We start from the raw sequence: 16,879 nt of genomic DNA on the forward strand, positions 1-16,879 counted from the left end.
GGGGGGTGCGAAGTGTGGGCCCCAGTGGAGCAGTGGGGGATAAAGTTGCAAGCCGTGATTTAGGCAGTGAGGGCCTCAAGACTCATTGTTCTCAGTCTGCTTTCCTTCTCTTGATTCATTCATTCACCTGACAAATACTTGTTGTGCTTCAAATGTGTGCCAGGCCCGTGAAGGTGATCCAGATGGACAGAGGGCTTGCTTTTGAGAACTCACAGTCAAGCAGAGGGGACAGATTTAGAAAAAGCCATTTCAAATATGATGGGGACCCCAAAAGGTGTGCAGGGGGCACACCCTTGGTCTAAGGGTGCTCCCCGGGTGAGGAGGCATTTAAGGGGCCTACCCAAGGTCTAAGTCTTTCCTGAGGCTGGGTCTTGGGAGTAAAGGGAGATGGGAGGGTCACAAAAACGTCTCCCATGGAAGGTATAGCACATGCAACGCCTGAGGTGACAGGGCAGGTCAGGTGAAGACATTCCATTTGCCTGGAGGGCAGGGTCAAGGAGGTTGCCGGAGCTGGGGTCAGGCTGGAGAGATAACTGAAGGAATTGTAACTGATGTTAAAATGCAACTTTCTACCCAGACCCTGTGCATCATGTTACGGAGTCTGAATGTTACCCTAGGGGCACCGGGGAGTCATGGAAAACTTTAAGGCAAAAGTGGTTCTCTCAGGCTTGTGCAACAATTCACTTTACACACTGCCAACCAATCTCAGGTCTCTGTCAGACCTCAGAATCCTGAGTTAGTCATTATGATCTCAATTTTGAAATTAAGAAGCAGAGGCTCACAGAGGGACAGCGAGTGGCTGAGTCACACTGCAGAACGCCTGCTGTAGCCCTGCTCTCCAGTCTGCCCTACTGCCTGCCGTGATTAAGCGCCACGTCTCTGGCTCTGCCATTCGGGCTGTGTCTTTGGCTTCTCCCCTGCAGCCTGGGTTCTTAGTTGCACCAGGGGGAGACGCCTTTGGCTGGGGGATCTGCCAAGCCAACCGTACTTCATGGACAGGCTGTTCCCAGTAATGGGTCTCCCTGTCCCTCACCTGAGGGGTGGGGGCTTTGCAGGAGAGGGGTGGCATGGCTGGCAGGAGCTCTTGGATCCCTGAGCCTGTCTTTGCTCAGGCAGCAGCCTTCGGATGCCCAGACTGTAACGTGTCTATCTTTCTTCCACAGATGAGTGGGGCTGACGCAGTTGGGGATGACGATGAAGCCTCTCGGAAGAGAAAGAGCAAAAACCTGTACGTTGCAAAGATCATGATCCTCAACCTTGCAATCAGGGAGGCTCCCCAACCCCCTTTTCCTCCTCTATCCTCAAACTTGCCTCTCCTCCACGGGTCCAGGTGGGGAGAAGGGGCTGTGTCCAGTCCTTCCCTAGACAGACACCAGTGAACAAGAGGATCTTAGGACTTAGCAGTGGCCCCAGGGTAGGGTCACGAGGGTCCTGAGCATCCGGCACTGCCCTCAGCATTCATGCGAGTGATGCAGTGTGCTGATTCAGTACCTGGAAGCCCCAGGGAGCCAAGCAGAGGCAACCAGCCAGGTTGTCCTGGCCCCGGCCCAGCCTCTGAGTCAAGCGGTGGCTGAGTGCCCTTGACAAGTTCTTTGCTGCCTCTGAGAAAGGACTGAACCGACAGTTTACTGGGATTCCCCCCTTTTCCTCCTAAGCCCTTGAATGCTAGCTGTCTTGGGAGTTACCAGGAGGTGGCGCTGCTGGTCTAGGTAGCAAAGCCCACACTCCCCAGCCTTTCTGGTCACACTCGCCTTACACTTCCGTTTTGGAGGTTTGTTAGAGGTGCCAAATAAATGAACAGGGTGTATGTGCGTTCTCCTTGGGCCTCCTTGTACACCTGGGTCCAAAGCCCTGGAGACTAGGGGGAGGGATGGAGAGAAGGCAGTGGGTCACATGGAGGCCCCCAGAAGGAGCCCCCCCTCCCCTCTAGGTCTGGTAGTACCCACCATTATTTACCAGTGGGGTCTGGGGGAGGAGACAGGAGTCTTCCCAGATGCCTCTGGCAGCCTTTTCCCTGGCCTCCACTTTGGCTCGTGTCCACTACCCGAGAAACTCTTTCTTTTCAGCTCCTTTGCCCTCTCCAGGTTCCTGTGCAACTGTAGGCTTCTCTCACTCTGCAGCCAGGAACAGTCACACCTTCTCGGGAAGGCAAAATGCACAAAAAATAGCCCTTTGCACCCACCATTGGGTCCAGGTATCACCAAAGCCACTGTGGGTGTTGCTCCTGGGGGGGATGCAGTAGGGGGCAGTAGGGGTGGTCACCTGGGGGTGCTGGAGCCATCTTGGTCCACCAACACTAGCCTTGCTTTGGGGTGGGCACTCTCTGCCTTTGAATGCCTGAAGCTCACATAATCGAGGACTCTTAGAATCTGAGATAGCAACAAAAATAACTAATATTTATTGTGCCAGGCACTGTTCTGTGTGTATTCCATATATTATCTAATTTAATCTTTACCAGTATTTAAAAAAAAATTTCTTAATGTTTTATTTTATTTTTGAGAGAGAGAGAGAGAGAGAGAGAGAGAGAGTGCAAGCAGAGGAGGGGTAGAGAGAGAGGGAAACACAGCATGTGAAGCAGGCTCCAGGCTCTGACCCTGTTAGCACAGAGCCCGGACACGGAGCTCAAACTCGTGAACCGCAAGATAATGACCTGAGCCGAAGTCTGACTGAGCCACCCAGGCGCCCCTCTTTACCATTGTTTTTATTTTACGTTTCCTTTTTTTCTTACCCTATCTTACAAATGAGTAAATTGAAGGAGAAAGAAGCTAAGTTATTTGTCCTAGGTCACGCAGCAAGTAAGTGGTAGAGCGGGGATCTGAAACCTGGCGTGCTGGGGCTAACAATAGAAATAGAAATACATAGGTATTTTTTCTTCAGAACCTCCTCTATTGAAGCTCCGAAGGAGGTTCACGGCAGCCCTGCAAGGTAGTCTTTGAGCCCCTAGAGATGAGAGCCCAGGCCCCAGAGCCCACCCCTTCCATGTCTTCATGGCTCCGATTGGAGGAAAGTGTTCTTTTAGATTCCTCTTATGGGTCCCTATTCTGCCTTCTGGACCCACGTGGGGACACGTGGCGCCTCTCTGAGCCCTGCCATCCTGTCAGACAGAGCACTATGCCCCAGGAAGTCACGTGCTGGCACCCGGGTTTGCTGAGGGCCCCAGTCCTCGCCCAGACGCTGCCAATCCCTGGACTCCTTGGCCTTAGCTCACGGCTGAGACCTGCCAGAGCAGCGTCCCCAGCCCTGGGCAGCTGCCCCAGACCCTCAGGACACTGTGGGCCTCAGCTCTGGTCTGAGCATTTTTGCCCTAGGCAATGTGCTTAAAACTCTACGTGCAGTTACAGCCCTAAGCAGCTGGTAGGTACTACAATCATCGCTTTTTGATGGATGAGAAAATTCGACATTCTGAGAGGTCAGGTAACTTGACAAAGAGCACACGGTTGGTAACCTCTGGAGCTGGGATTTGAACCTGAGGCTGTGTGGCTCCAGAATCTCACACTTAACCTCCACAGGGTACCACCTCCCTTAACGCCTTACACAGAGTGTCCCGTAGGCCTTAATGCTACTTTAAGCTGGAATAACTGCAGAAATGTAATTACTACAAGCTTACAAACACCAGTCTGAAAGTTGAATTATTATTTTTTTTTACTGTTTACTTATTTTTGAGAGAGAAAGAGAGGAAGGGTCAGAGAGGGAGACACACACACACACACACACACACAGCATGTGAAGCAGGCTCCAGGCTCTGAGCTGTCAGCACAGAGCCCGACGCGGGGCTTGAACCGCAGACTGTGAGATCATGACCTGAGCCCAAGTCGGACGCTTAACCGACTGAGCCACAAAAGTTGAATGATTTAAATTCCTTTTACGCTTAGGTAGCATTGTGATTTTGCCAATGCATTCTTCATTTTAACTTTTGGTTTCAAGTCAGGATTTTTTATATTTAGAAGGACAGAGACCAAAAATGAAAAATGTTAAAGTTCATCATTCAAATTTCACAAAACTGAATGTGTGTTAAACAAGTTACATAAATTAAAATCCCAAATGACATTTTTGAAAGTTTATAGGATTTGTACATCTGAAGTTATTTGAGCTTAAGTTTGTACTAAGACTTTTGGGGCATTGTGCATATTGGTGGCGGCTTGTATCCAAAGCCCACGACTGAGGCTGAGGCCAGCTGCCAGGAGCTCTTCTCCTGGAGGTGCCCGATGGCACCGATGGTGCCTGGGGGTCTAGGGACAAGGGGGGCACACTGGAGCATGGGACATTTAACCCCTTTCTTGCCGGCAGCTTTGCCCAGCTGCCTCCTGGGGGAGTGGCCAGACTAAAAATGATTCCTGGCTAAAAATAGCCAGTCCAGCCACCCCGGTGGGCAGAGCCTCCCGTCCCTCCCTCCCGGCAATTTGCTGACTTGTTTTCTCCTCCTTCCCCTGGCGCTGCCATGGCAACGGGGAGGCCGGTCACAAATAACTGGGTCTGGCTCTCCGCCGGGCGGGCCCCAGAGGCCGCCCCTTGCAGACACATGCCCCTTTCACCGGCTCCCTCTCAGGGTTGGCCGGGAGGGATATTTTTTTTTCCGCTCCCCGTCCTGGGCCCTCCCATTTCCTGGCTCCTCCCGTCTGAGTCCCAGCCCGGCCTGCGCCCGGGAGCCCAGTCCTCCGGCCGAGATCGCGGCGAACGAGCGCTCCCTCGGCTGGCGGCAGCCCGCGGTACCGTCGCTGCCCGGCGCCCGGGACGCAGGCCTGGGGGCAGGAGCCTGGGGGGCGCTCCCCGCGGACCACCCCGGGCCCCAAGGTGGGGGGCCCCGCGGAGATGCTCCGAGGCATGTACCTCACGCGCAACGGGAACCTCCAGAGGCGGCACACGATGAAGGAGTAGGTGCCTCTCACCCCAGCGCACGCCCTTCCCGCCCTGCATTTGCCGGGGCTGAGTGTGCCAGGCTGACCGACCCCCTTCTCTGCTTCTGCCCCCAGAGCCAAGGACATGAAGAACAAGCTGGGCATCTTCCGGAGGAGGAACGAGTCCCCTGGGGCCCAACCTGCGGGCAAGGCGGACAAAATGGTGAAGTCATTCAAGTAGGTCCCCCCCCCCCCCCCCGCCCCCGACCCCCGTGACCCCTCAGGCACTCGCTGGTCCCCGCTGGTCCCCGGGGAAGCAGGGCTGGTGGCCGGCTTAAATGCACAGGGCTTTTTGGCTGGACCCAGCTCTGGGGTGGATGGAGGCTCTCTCAGAGAGCCTGGCACCTGGCAAGCAGCAGCCCTCACCCGGAGCAGCTGCTCTGGGAAGGACAGCCAGGCAGGGACAGAGGTGGGAGCTGGAAGTGGTGTCGGCCCACGGAAGCGGGGTGGGCCCCCCTTCTGGGCTCCTCAGCTGGGCTGGCCACTGCCCGGCCCGAGGGCAGCCGACAGAGTGCCCCCAGCCCCAGCCACCCCACTTCCCCAAAACCTCCCGGTGCCTCACTGTGTCCCTTCCCTCCCCCCCTCAGGCCCACCTCAGAGGAAGCCCTCAAGTGGGGTGAGTCCTTGGAGAAGCTGCTGCTTCACAAATGTAAGTGGGGGCCGGCCGGCCTGCTCCCCTCCCGGTGTTACCTCCCTCCCTCTTCTCTTTGCTCCTCTCCCAGACCCAGAGACTGAGGCTGGTCCCAGAGAGGTTGCCTTTCTCTCTCTGCTGGGTCCCCCTAGGGGCCTCTGCTGTCGGGAGAGGCCCTTGGGCTGGCCTCGGCGCCGGCTTCTGCCAGCGCTGCCCTGGCCACGGGAGCTGGCATTGCCTGCCAGAGGCCACTGGGACCTGTGTGCTCAGACCCGGAGTCCCAGAGTAACAATAAACATTTCCACGTACCCAGGGCTTGCGCTGGGCCAAATGTGCCCCGCGTCTCGTGGGCAGGATCCCCTCTGATCCTCGCAGGGCTCCAGGAAATAGACTCGTGACCCCCACTCTACAGATGAGGGAGCTGAGGCACTAGACAGGGGAGACATCTGGCCAAAGCTCCCAGAGAGGCAGAGTGGCAGGGGTGGTCCATGGCCCTGGGCCCCTGGCTCTTGGAAGCGGTTATCTTACTAAGCTCTGCACCCTAAAGGCCCCTGGAGGGGAAGCTGGGTGGCCAGAGGGCAGAAGTAGCTGGTTCTGCCTCTCACAAAGGGCCTGGGCTTCTCCTCACAGATGGGTTAGCAGTGTTCCAGGCCTTCCTTCGCACCGAGTTTAGTGAGGAGAACCTGGAATTCTGGCTGGCATGTGAGGACTTCAAGAAGGTCAAGTCACAGTCCAAGATGACAGCCAAGGCCAAGAAGATCTTTGCTGAGTACATTGCGATCCAGGCGTGCAAGGAGGTAAGGCCTCAGGCCGGGCCCTCAGGATCCCCATCCCCATCCCCATCCCCAGTGGCCTCTCAGTGATCGTAGGTACCTGGCAGCCTCAAGGAGCTCAGGAAGAAGAGGCCAGAGTGACCTTCGGGGACCATGTGTCCAGGGTGCAGAGGAAGCAGACAGGGGCCCTGGGAAGAACAGAAATGGTCACTGCCCAGGCACCGGTGTGGCAGGCACCTGCTAAGCCCTTTATGTGTGTGCTCTTTTATTTAACCTGACGACAACCTGTAATGGGTTTAATATTCTCTTCATTTTAAAAATGAGGAGACAGGGGCGCCTGGGTGGCGCAGTCGGTTAAGCGTCCGACTTCAGCCAGGTCACGATCTCGCGGTCCGTGAGTTCGAGCCCCGCGTCAGGCTCTGGGCTGATGGCTCGGAGCCTGGAGCCTGTTTCCGATTCTGTGTCTCCCTCTCTCTATGCCCCTCCCCCGTTCATGCTCTGTCTCTCTCTGTCCCAAAAATAAATAAAAAACGTTGAAAAAAAAAATTTAAAAAAAAAAAATTAAAAAAAAAATAAATAAAAATGAGGAGACAGTCTCAGAGAACCTAGTCAGAGTAACCCACACCTACGGAGTGCTGACTGAGTGCTAGATGCTGCGTGCAGAGTCACAGTGGACGATCTATCGATTTAATCCATATCTATTCAGCATGGATGACCTTGCTTAGTCTTCAATGCTCTTTGAGGGACAGACTGTTCTTCCTAGCCTGCAGACGAGTCAACGGGACTCAGAGCACTTAGATGACTCGCTCAGGGTCACACACCTAGGTGTGGCGCTGCCGGGATTCGAACCAGGCAGTCGGAACTTAGAGGGGGTGTCCGCAGGCGCTATACACTACCAGCCCTACAATGAGTGACCGAGCCACGACTTGAATCGCTGACCTGAGGGCCTCCACTCTGAGCCTTAAGACGTGGAGCAGAGGGGCTCGGAGGTGAGAGGCTGGGTAGGTCACGTTCCTGGCCCTCCGCCCCCAGGATCGCCCCCCTGCAGGTAGACCTGAGCGCACTGCCCTCCGCCTCCGCAGGTAAACCTGGACTCCTACACACGGGAGCACACCAAGGACAACCTCCAGAGCGTGACCCGGGGCTGCTTCGATCTGGCGCAGAAGCGGATCTTCGGGCTCATGGAAAAGGACTCGTATCCGCGCTTCCTCCGCTCCGACCTCTACCTGGACCTCATTAACCAGAAGAAGATGAGTCCCCCGCTTTAGGGGCTGCCAGAGTAGAGCTCGGTGTTCACATCAGGCGGGCTGGGCCCCCTTCCCACCTGCCTCTCTCCCCCTGCGACGGAGGGGGCAAGCAAGCCCCCGGAGGCTGTGTCTCCGGACGGACAGACGGACATTCAGACGAGAGGCCTGGACCGAGAGAGGCCCAGGCCACTGGAGGAGAAGAAGGACCGGCCCCGTTGGGTCCTCACTGCCCCGGTACGAGGGGGCCCAAGGGCCCTGGCAGGTCAGGGGCCATGGCTGAACCAGATCCGGAGCTGCTGCTCTGTGCTGCAAAGACTCAGCATTGACCAAGTTCCTTAAAGAACTGGCTGATGGGGCAGGGGGCCTGGCTGTGGGCTCCAGCGCTCTCCTTAGGGGCCACTGGGGCTGCAGCTGAGACCCTCACCTTGAGTTTTATTTATTTAAACAGTAGTCGGATGCTTGGCACGTTGTCCTGTAATAGGAAATTTTTGCCTCATCAGTGTTCCTAATTTACAAGTGCAATATTTTAACCAATGCCTTGTGAAAAGCCACCTTGCAGAGAGGGTGGACCCCACTTTCCAGTTTCGGGCACCAGTGGTGGCAGCTGGGTCTTCCGGACTGATGAGGCCTGGAGGGGTGGGTGCCGCCGTGTGACCTCGCACAGAAATCCAGCACCTGCTGCGTGAGGTGTCCCTCAGGGGCTCTGGGAAGGCGTGGCACCCTCAGACTACACAGCAGCCAAGTTCTGGAGCAAATAAAAGGCCTGTGTTATTTCTCGTTCTTGACCCTTTCTGGGTGTTCCCGGGTTTGAGCTTTCCCAGGGTCACTGGGGCTGGGAGGGTCAGAACGGCTTCTATCTCGCCATCACCCGCCTCCCATCCCAGAGCCATATACACGATACACCGGTGATTGCCCCTCCCTGACAGGGTGCCTCCCTGGGCCGGACACTCGGCCGTGCTTGTCCTGTTTACCATCTCATCTTCTCCACAAGCCTGGGAGGTGAGGGTTATGCCCATTTCATAGATGAGGAGACTGAAGCACAGGCAGGTGGGGTGACTTGTCCAAGGTCACACAGCTGGCAAGTGGCAGACGGTTCTGCGTGGGCCCAGCTGGCTATAAAACCTGTACTCTGGATTGCTGTCCTCTACTCGCCACAGAGTGGAGTCCTAGCCTGGCCACCAACTGGCGAAAGCCCTTCATTTTTCTGCCCCCCACCCCTTAACCTGAGGTTCTAGTGGAACTTTCGGGTGGCACAGGGCTTGTTGGTGGAGGTGGATGATGCCGGGCGTGGGCAGGCCCATGCATGCCTTTAGGATAGAAAGCAGAGCTGGGCAGGTGACGAGGAACAGGGATTACAGAGAGTCCCTCTGTGTCCCTGGGGAAGGCTTCCCACTCTGTGCCTAATGGGAGATGCAAATTTAGGAAAGGCCCCGTCCAAAGCTGCACTTCACCGGAGGCCCTGGACTGCTTGCCTGGGGGAGGTAGAAGGGAGCCTGGAACCCAGGCCAAGCTGATGCCAAAGCCGCCCCCACATGCCACCTGCCAGGGTCTGGGGCGCAGGGGCCTGGACATGGCCTGGAGTGGGGACTGGCCCAGCTGGGCTGGCTTTGATGAAGCCGGACGGAATTGGTGCAGGAGAGGCTGGGCCCCATCTCCCTGGATCTGTTCCCTGCCCGGGGTCCTGGGTTCACATCTGCCCGCAGTAAGTTGGAGACACAGAGGACACAGGGCTGTGTGGTCAGTCTCCTCCCTGCCTCCCCTCGCTGTTTTTCCCTGGAGGCCTAACCTGGGGCCAGGCATACAGTAGGTGCTCAGCACACGTTGTACAGCCTTCTTTTCTAGTACTGGAGTGTGAGCTCTTCTAGGAGTGGAGATGGGTCTTCTTCAGGCACCAGGGCCTGGCATTGGACCTGGCCTGAGCCCTATTTGGCCTCGTAATCAGTGAAGAGCTTTCCCACCATGGAGCCACCTCAAGGTTTCTAAAAGGATGGTGAGGGGCAGAGATGTGCCCCTAACTCAGAGCAAGGGCACCTCGCAGATGGCATCCGGGTCTGAGATTGGGGGTCTGACAGCTGGGAAAACAGGCCCAGAGGGGACCACAATACCGCTCCTGTTCCTCCCACGATGGCCAGCAGGCAGAGCTGGCAGCTGACGGAGCCCTGGACTTGAGTCTCAGCCTGGCCCGACTTCTCTGGTGCCCTCCACTTGGAGGAGACCCTGTGCCCCTGAAGAGCCTCACCTTCCCCTTTCCTCGGGTTCCAGGGGTTTAGCCTTGGGCCAAGCCCTCCACCTTCCCACCCCCGAGTTGCCATGGAAACCGAAGTCCCGGAGAGCAAAGTCAGGCAGATGGAATTCTCATTTCGGAAGGCCCCATTGCCTGGTTCCATTACTCACACTGGGTCCCTTGGCCCAGAGAGGCTTTGACTCTGCTGAGCAGCTGGATGGCCCACTGGAAAGGTGCCTGGATCCCCCTGCCCTGGGCCCTGACTGGGCTCCCTGGGGACCTTGGGCACAGCCCTCTCCACTGAGGCCTCAGTCCCCTCACGATATAGTGGGCTGTCCCCCACTTTTTTTTTTTTTTTTTTAACATGCAAGGAAGGATCAGGCCCCTTGCTTTCTGTCTGGCAGTCCCAGGCTGCTCAATGTGGGACATGAAGGCTGTGAGGTCATTATGTCCAGGTCTCTTCCCATTCTACAGACGGGAAGACTGAGGCAGAGGGAGGCGCAGTGCTGCATAGAGGCGAAAGGCCCAGGCCCTGGCTCCATTGCTTACTACTAGATGTAAATCTTGGAAAATATCACGCAGCCTCTCTTCGCCTCAGTTTTCTCATCTCTAAACTGTGCGTATTGGCACCTTTCCCAGAGCTTCGGTGACTAAGGGAGGTCATGCCTGCAGCAAGTTTAGCCCACAAGCACGGGGATGTGTTCCTTCAACGAAAGCTGCTGTTAGTGACATCATTATTCAGGGTTCCAGGGGGGTGGCAACGCTCATGCTAAAGTTGTCCAGGCCCGGACTCTACCCTGATGGGTGCGGACAGGGAGCCTTTAGCCTCAGGCCCCAGATCTCTGTCCTTCCAGGAACATTTAGCTAGAGGACAAAGCCAGCCAGTTCCAGGAAGTGTCAGAAACAGCCTGTCCTCACACCACTGCCCAGCCGGCCTGGCTGGGAGCACTTGGGGTCAGCCTGCAGATGGGGTTTGAAGGGTGGAAAGGGGAGAGGGCACGGTAGGGCAGTGGCTCTCCACTGGATGCCGGTGGGACGACACTCAGCATTGGCCTGCCTATGGCCTGGTCCCTCCAGCTCTTGGCCTCTTGGCCTCTTGGCCTCGCTTGGGGCAGATGTGGCCTCCCCGGCTCTCCAGCTGGGAAGAGACCATCTGGTCTAAACGGCTGACTCATGCTTGAGTCCCTTCTTGGGTCTCTGCTTGCATCTCCCCTGTGACAGGGAGCTCATTATCTTCCAGAGCAGCTCAGGAGGGCCTGGGAGCCCCTGGCGGTTCTAAAGTTCTTTCTCTGTGAAGCCAGGATCCTGGGGCTTGGTGGGGTAATGGGGGCAGGTCAGTCAGTAGTAGCCCCCGTGGGTCGTCCGCCCCGGGAGCCCCCTACTCGCTCCCCGATTCTCCGGCTTCATTTTTCTCTGCTCCCCACACCCTCACTAAACTCCTCTGCACTCCCCACCCCCATGTCTCTGCCTTGGTCCTCTAGTTCCTCCTGTCCCCTCCCTAGGTCCCCTTCACTGATATCCTACTCTAGAAAGTCTCCGCAAGTCACCCCTCTGCTCCCCTCCTCTCCCTCAGTGCTCTCGTGCCCTCAGGCAACAGACCCTGGGCCTCAGACAAGTGCTCTCTGAGCTGTTCTTTGGCTTATAATCAGCACCATCTGTGAAACATCTGACTCTGCCTATCCTCTCCCTGGCAGGGCCCGACAGGAGGAAAGGGGGTGCCCTGGGCCCCCTGCCGCCAGGGTGCCCGTTTCTTGGGTTGGAGGAAACGGTGGGGGGGGGAGGAGGGGGTGGTGAGGAAGAGCTTCAGGGCTAGTCCGGGCCTGCTCGGCACGGATGAGAGTGAGGGTAGCTAGGGTTGGGGGAGAGGGCAATGCCAGTTGCAGATAAAAAGTAGTAGCTACTGGGGCGCCTGGGTGGCTCAGCTGGTTACACCTCTGACTTTGGGTCAGGTCATGATCTCACTGTTCGTGAATTCGAACCCGGAGTCGGGCTCTGTGCCGACAGCTCGGAGCCTGGAGGCTGGTTCGGATTCTGTGTCTCCCTCTCTCTCTGCCCCTCCCCCGCTCACGTTCTGTCTCTCTCTCTCAAAAATAAATAAACACGAAAAAAATTAAAAAAAAAAAAGTAGCTGCTGGCCACACAGGGGCACACACCAAGGGCATTCTATGCCTTATCTCCATCAGTCCTCACAGCAGGCCTGGAGGAGTTCAGAGTGTTGTTTTCCTTTCACAGATGAGAAAGTTAATGTTCAGGGAAAGTGGAAAGGTATGTTGTGGCTGAGCAGAGACTGGAACCCCAGTCCCTCATGGTGGGCAGCCTCGCCTCCGGCCGGTCAGAGGGAATTCATGGACAGCACAGGTTCTCCTGGTCTTGAGGGTGAAGCTTTCCTAAGGAAGGACAGGAGCTTAAATGTGTGGGGATGTCTGGTCCTGAGCCGAATCCCAGTCTTCAGTAGAGCTTTTGATAAATTGCCTTACCTCTCCGAGCCTCCGTCATCTCATCTATAAAATGGGAATAGTAAATCCCACCTAATGGGTCTCAGGGGGACTCAGTGAGATAAGGAATACGTGTAAACCCTTAGCACGGGGCCAGCCGCAGAAGGGGTGCCTCACGTAGGCAGATGGAGGGGGGCCCTGGGCTGCCACTGAACATCAAGAGGTGAGGTCAGGCTAAGGAAGCAGCTGTGCGGGAGGAAGCCGCCCCCCATCGGCTCGACAGGCAGTTTTTAAGACAAGGCCACCAGTGACTCAAAGACAAGGGCAGGGCCACAAAAGGGTGGGATTGGGCCCCAGGGTCAGTGGGCTCAGCAGAGTCCTGCTTGCCGTTTGAGGAGCAACCTGAGTAGCACCCATATAGGCGGGCAGCTGGCCTGTCCCAAACCCGTGTGTGACCTTGTATGAGGCCCCTCCTCTCTCCTGGTGGTTTCTTCCGGGAAACAAGGAGAACCAACTTTCCTCCTGCCTGAGGACCTTCTGAAGGGGCAGATGGCGCTTTGTGCGATGCGAGGGGCTAGAATCCAGGCCAGGTGTGTCTGCGTATGGTGGGGGGTGTGGGGAGGGTTGTCAGGACTACAAACAGAGTCTAGCCACTTCCGCCCTAGAGGGGGAACTAGAAGGACTGACTGGGATGGAGCGGTCTATTTGCCACCTGCCCTGGAGTCCCTACGGGTTCATGCCGCTCGGGACGCGGCCGCCCATGACCTCTAGCCAGGCTGAGTGGAGGAAGCCTGTGCCGGCTATTTGCACGTTCGTTCCCTTGAGGTAAAGTCCACACCTACCCTACCTCTGTCTCACACATGCACCCCAAGCCCAGGCCAGAGCAGCCCCGTCCAGGGGCCGAGCTCAGTTTGCAAAGGCAAAGCTCACAGTCCCCGGAATTGCGGGAAGGAAACCAGCAACGCAGGGTCTACTTCTGCGGCCAGTTTATGGTAGGTCCCTTCCTTCACTGGGCCGCGACCTCCCCCATCTGAAAAATGGGTGGGGGACGTTCCAAGTTCCCTCAAGGAGCCATCTGCCTGTGACACCTTAGGTCGTGTTTGCCTCTCCCTCTGAGGTGCTCTTGCAGCAAAGAACTGGCCTGATCCCTGGAATCTGTCCCATCGCAAGGCAGCAGAGGACAGTGATGAGGAACATGGGCTTCAGAGGCCAACAGACCTGGGCTCGAAGAATGCTTTCAGTTAGACGAACCAAAAATTGCGTAATTACATCATTTGGGTAACGGATATATAAGGAAGTTATTGTAAAACAGGTCATATCACGAAAAGTGGTTTGTTTACAATATTAAATATTTTGTGAAATTACCTATCATGTCAAAAAGAATTTCTGACAGTTTTAATTTCAATCTTATTTATTTATAAATCACATTAACAATCATCATGGTTTTATTTAGTTTGAACGTTAAAATGTAAAAACTATTTGGAAAACAAACAGAACCGGAGAATTCTGTGCTTTGCGTAAGGCACAAGATTTCAGCTTCTTCATCAATCAGATGGGACTACTATGCACTTGATTGGGATTGTGTGAAGGTTAATGAAATCAGTATATGTAAAGCACACGGTGGGCATATAGATACAGTTCTCTCTTCTCTCCGAGTCCAGGCTCAGATGCTCACTTACTGTGTGACTGTGGGCAAGTCACTTAACCTTTCTGAGCCACTGTGTCCTCATCTATAAAGAGGGGATACTAATAGTTCCCACTAATGGGGTTCTTGTGAAGAATGAAAGCAGGCTGTGAGCTGTATGCATGCAGCCGTTCCAGCCTGTGTTCAGGTCCTCGAAGGCGCCACCCTCCCTTCCTGGGCTCAGATCTGCTCTGTGCACAGAAGGCTCAGCCTCTACCCAGGGGCTCACTGAAATGAAAGTGGTTTGGGTTTTCTTTTCTTTTTTTATTTTTTTTTAATGTGTATTTATTTTTGAGAGAGACAGAGACAGAGACAGAGACAGAATCCAAAGCAGGCTCCAGGTTCTGAGCTGTCAGCACAGAGCCAGACGCGGGGCTTGAACCCACGAACGTGAGATCATGACCTGAGCCGAAGTCGGACGCTCAACCGACTGAGCCACCCAGGCGCCTTGGGTTTTCTTTTCAGTGTTTAACTTTGAAATAATTATATATCCCCAGGAAACTGCCGAGAAATGTCCCATGTACCCTTCACCCAGTTTCCCCCAGTAGCTACCTCTTACATAGTTATGGTACAATCTGGAAACCAGAATCTGACATCAGTACAACGTGTGTGTGTGTATAGTTCTATGTTATTTTGTCACATGTGTAGATTATGGAACCGCTGTGGAAGTGGCAACACAGAACTATGTCCCCACAAAGATATCCCTGGATACTCTTATAGTCACACCCATCCCCCACCTTCCATCCCTAACCCTTAGCAACCACTAATCTGCTCTCCATCTCTATAATTTTGTCGTTTTGAGAATGTCATATAAATGGAATCGTGCACTATGTGACCTTTCGAGATGGTCTTTCTTCACTCATCATAATGGCCTTGAGATCCATCCAAGTGGCTGCGTGTGCCAAGAGTTCGATCCTGTTTATTGCTGAGTGGTGTTCTGTGGTGTGGATGTACCACAGCTGGTTTACCCATTCACTTATTGGCGGACATTTTGGTTCTTTCCAGTTTCCATATAAAGCTGCTACCAGCAGTCATGTCGAGGGTTTTGGACACAAGTTTTCATTTCTCTGGGGTAAATGTCCAGAAGTGCAATTGCTGGGTCATGCAGTAAGTATAGGTTGGTAAGAAATTGCCACACAGTCTTCCCGAGTAGCTGTACCGTGAGAGTTCCAGTGTCTCAGCCTCTTTGCCAGCATTTCAATGTTGCCTCAGTGTTTTTTTATTGTAGCTGTTCCAATAGGTATACGGTGCCATCTCATCAGATTTTCATGTATGTTTCCCTGATGACTAGTGAACGTGAAGGTATCGGGCATCTTCTCCTGTATTTATTCTCTGTATTTCCTCGTTAGTGCACTGTCTCTTCACGCCTTTTGCTCATTTCCTAGTTAGTGTTTGCTTTTTTACTGTTTTGAGTTAGAGAGTACTTTACATATTCTGTGGATGAATCCTTCGTCGTGTGTGTGATTTGCAAATAATTTCTCTCAGTCTGCAGCTTGCCTTTTCATGCTGCTAACGCACCTTTTGCTAAGCAATAGCTTTTTAATGTCGATCAAGTTATCACTTTTTTTTTTCTTTTAGATCCTGCTTTGGGTGTTATGTCTCAGAACTTTTCACCGATTGATCCCTGGGTCTGAAGATTTTCTCCTACATTTTCTTCTACATGTTTTATAGTTTTATACTTTATAGTCCCCGTTAATTCTTGCAGAAGATGTGAGGTTAGATTGAGGTTCTTGGTGTTTTGTTTTGTGGTGTTTTAGCATAAGGATGTCCATTTGCTTTAGCACCATTTGTTGAAAAGACTATCCTTCTATTGAATTGTTTTTAAAAATTAAAAAAAAAGCTTTTTAAAAGCTTTATCGAGATGTAACCACAAATCCTATAATCTACCTATTTAAAGTGTATAACTCAATGGTTTTTGGTATTTTCACAGAGTTGTACAACCATCACCACAATCAATTTTAGAACATTTTCGTCACCCCCTAAAAAATCTCTATGCCTATTAGCCGTCACTCCCATCTCTATAGCCCCACCTTCCTGGCTTTGAGCAACCACTAATCTACGTTCTGCCTCTACAATTTGCCTCTTCTGGACATTGCATGTAAATGAAATCATGCGATATGTGGTCTTTTCTGTCTGGCTTCTTTCACTTTGCATAACGTTTTCGAGGTTCATCACGTTGTAGCATGGATCAGCTCTTCCTTTCTTTCTACTGCTTGGTCATATTCTGTTGTGTTGATCCCACGTACCGTGTAACAGATCACATTTTATTTATTTATCCATTCGTCAGATGATGGGCACATGAGTTGTTTCTGCTCTTTGGCCATTATGAATAGTGTTGCTGTGAACGTTCGTGTGCAAGTTTTTGTGCGGACGTATGTTCTCCGTCCTCTTGGGTGTAGACCTGGGCAGAGTCGTAAACTAATTGCTGAGTCACCAACTCTACGCTTCACCTTTTGAGGACCCGTGTTTCAAGCCGCACCGTTTTACCTTCCCTCCAGCAGTTCGTGAGCGCTCCGACCTCTTCACAATTTTTCGGAATGCTTGTTACAGTGACTTTTTTAAAATTTTTTTTATTTTAGGCATCCGAGTGGGTGTAACACGTTATCATGGAATTGCTTTTGCACTTTTGTCAGAAATCAGTTGGCTAGCCTTTGTCCGGGTCTATTTTTCAATTCTCTGTTCAGTTCCGCTGATCTATGTTTCTGTCCCTCCACCAATGGCATACAGTCCTGATTACTGTAGCTATATAATAAGTCTTGAAATATGTAGAGTGATCTCCCCGTTTGTTCTTTTCTTTTTTTCTTTCCAAAACTACTTTGCCTATTCTAGTTCCTTTGTGTTTCTATACACATTTTATGATAACCTTGCCTCTATCTACCAGAAGTCTTCCTGGGATCTTGATAGTAATTGTGTTAAACCTGCATTTCAGTTTGTGGAGAACTGGCATCTTTACTATGTTGAATATTGCAATTCCTGAGCCTCCTATGTCT

The 16,879-nt window shown here is 53.4% G+C and overlaps 1 protein-coding gene across 8 annotated transcripts in view; it reads left to right on the forward strand.

The window, feature by feature from the left end:
• The window catches only part of RGS3 (regulator of G protein signaling 3), a 140,349-nt gene extending 132,026 nt beyond the window's left edge, over window positions 1–8,323 (forward strand). For 7 of the 8 annotated variants that reach the window (XM_049627652.1, XM_049627655.1, XM_049627665.1 and 4 more), the window contains 5 exons: window positions 1,164–1,228; window positions 4,971–5,072; window positions 5,483–5,544; window positions 6,157–6,323; window positions 7,382–8,323. In XM_049627652.1, the coding sequence (XP_049483609.1) occupies window positions 1,164–1,228; window positions 4,971–5,072; window positions 5,483–5,544; window positions 6,157–6,323; window positions 7,382–7,567 (582 nt within the window). In that variant the 3' untranslated portion in view covers window positions 7,568–8,323. Of the gene's footprint in view, window positions 1–1,163; window positions 1,229–4,677; window positions 4,872–4,970; window positions 5,073–5,482; window positions 5,545–6,156; window positions 6,324–7,381 lie in introns of those variants that run through there. The other variant, XM_049627727.1, reaches the window with a different exon arrangement.
• The last annotated feature ends 8,556 nt before the right edge of the window (window positions 8,324–16,879 follow it).

Source organism: Panthera uncia, chromosome D4 (assembly GCF_023721935.1).
Source record: "Panthera uncia isolate 11264 chromosome D4, Puncia_PCG_1.0, whole genome shotgun sequence".
Lineage (NCBI taxonomy): Eukaryota > Metazoa > Chordata > Mammalia > Carnivora > Felidae > Panthera > Panthera uncia.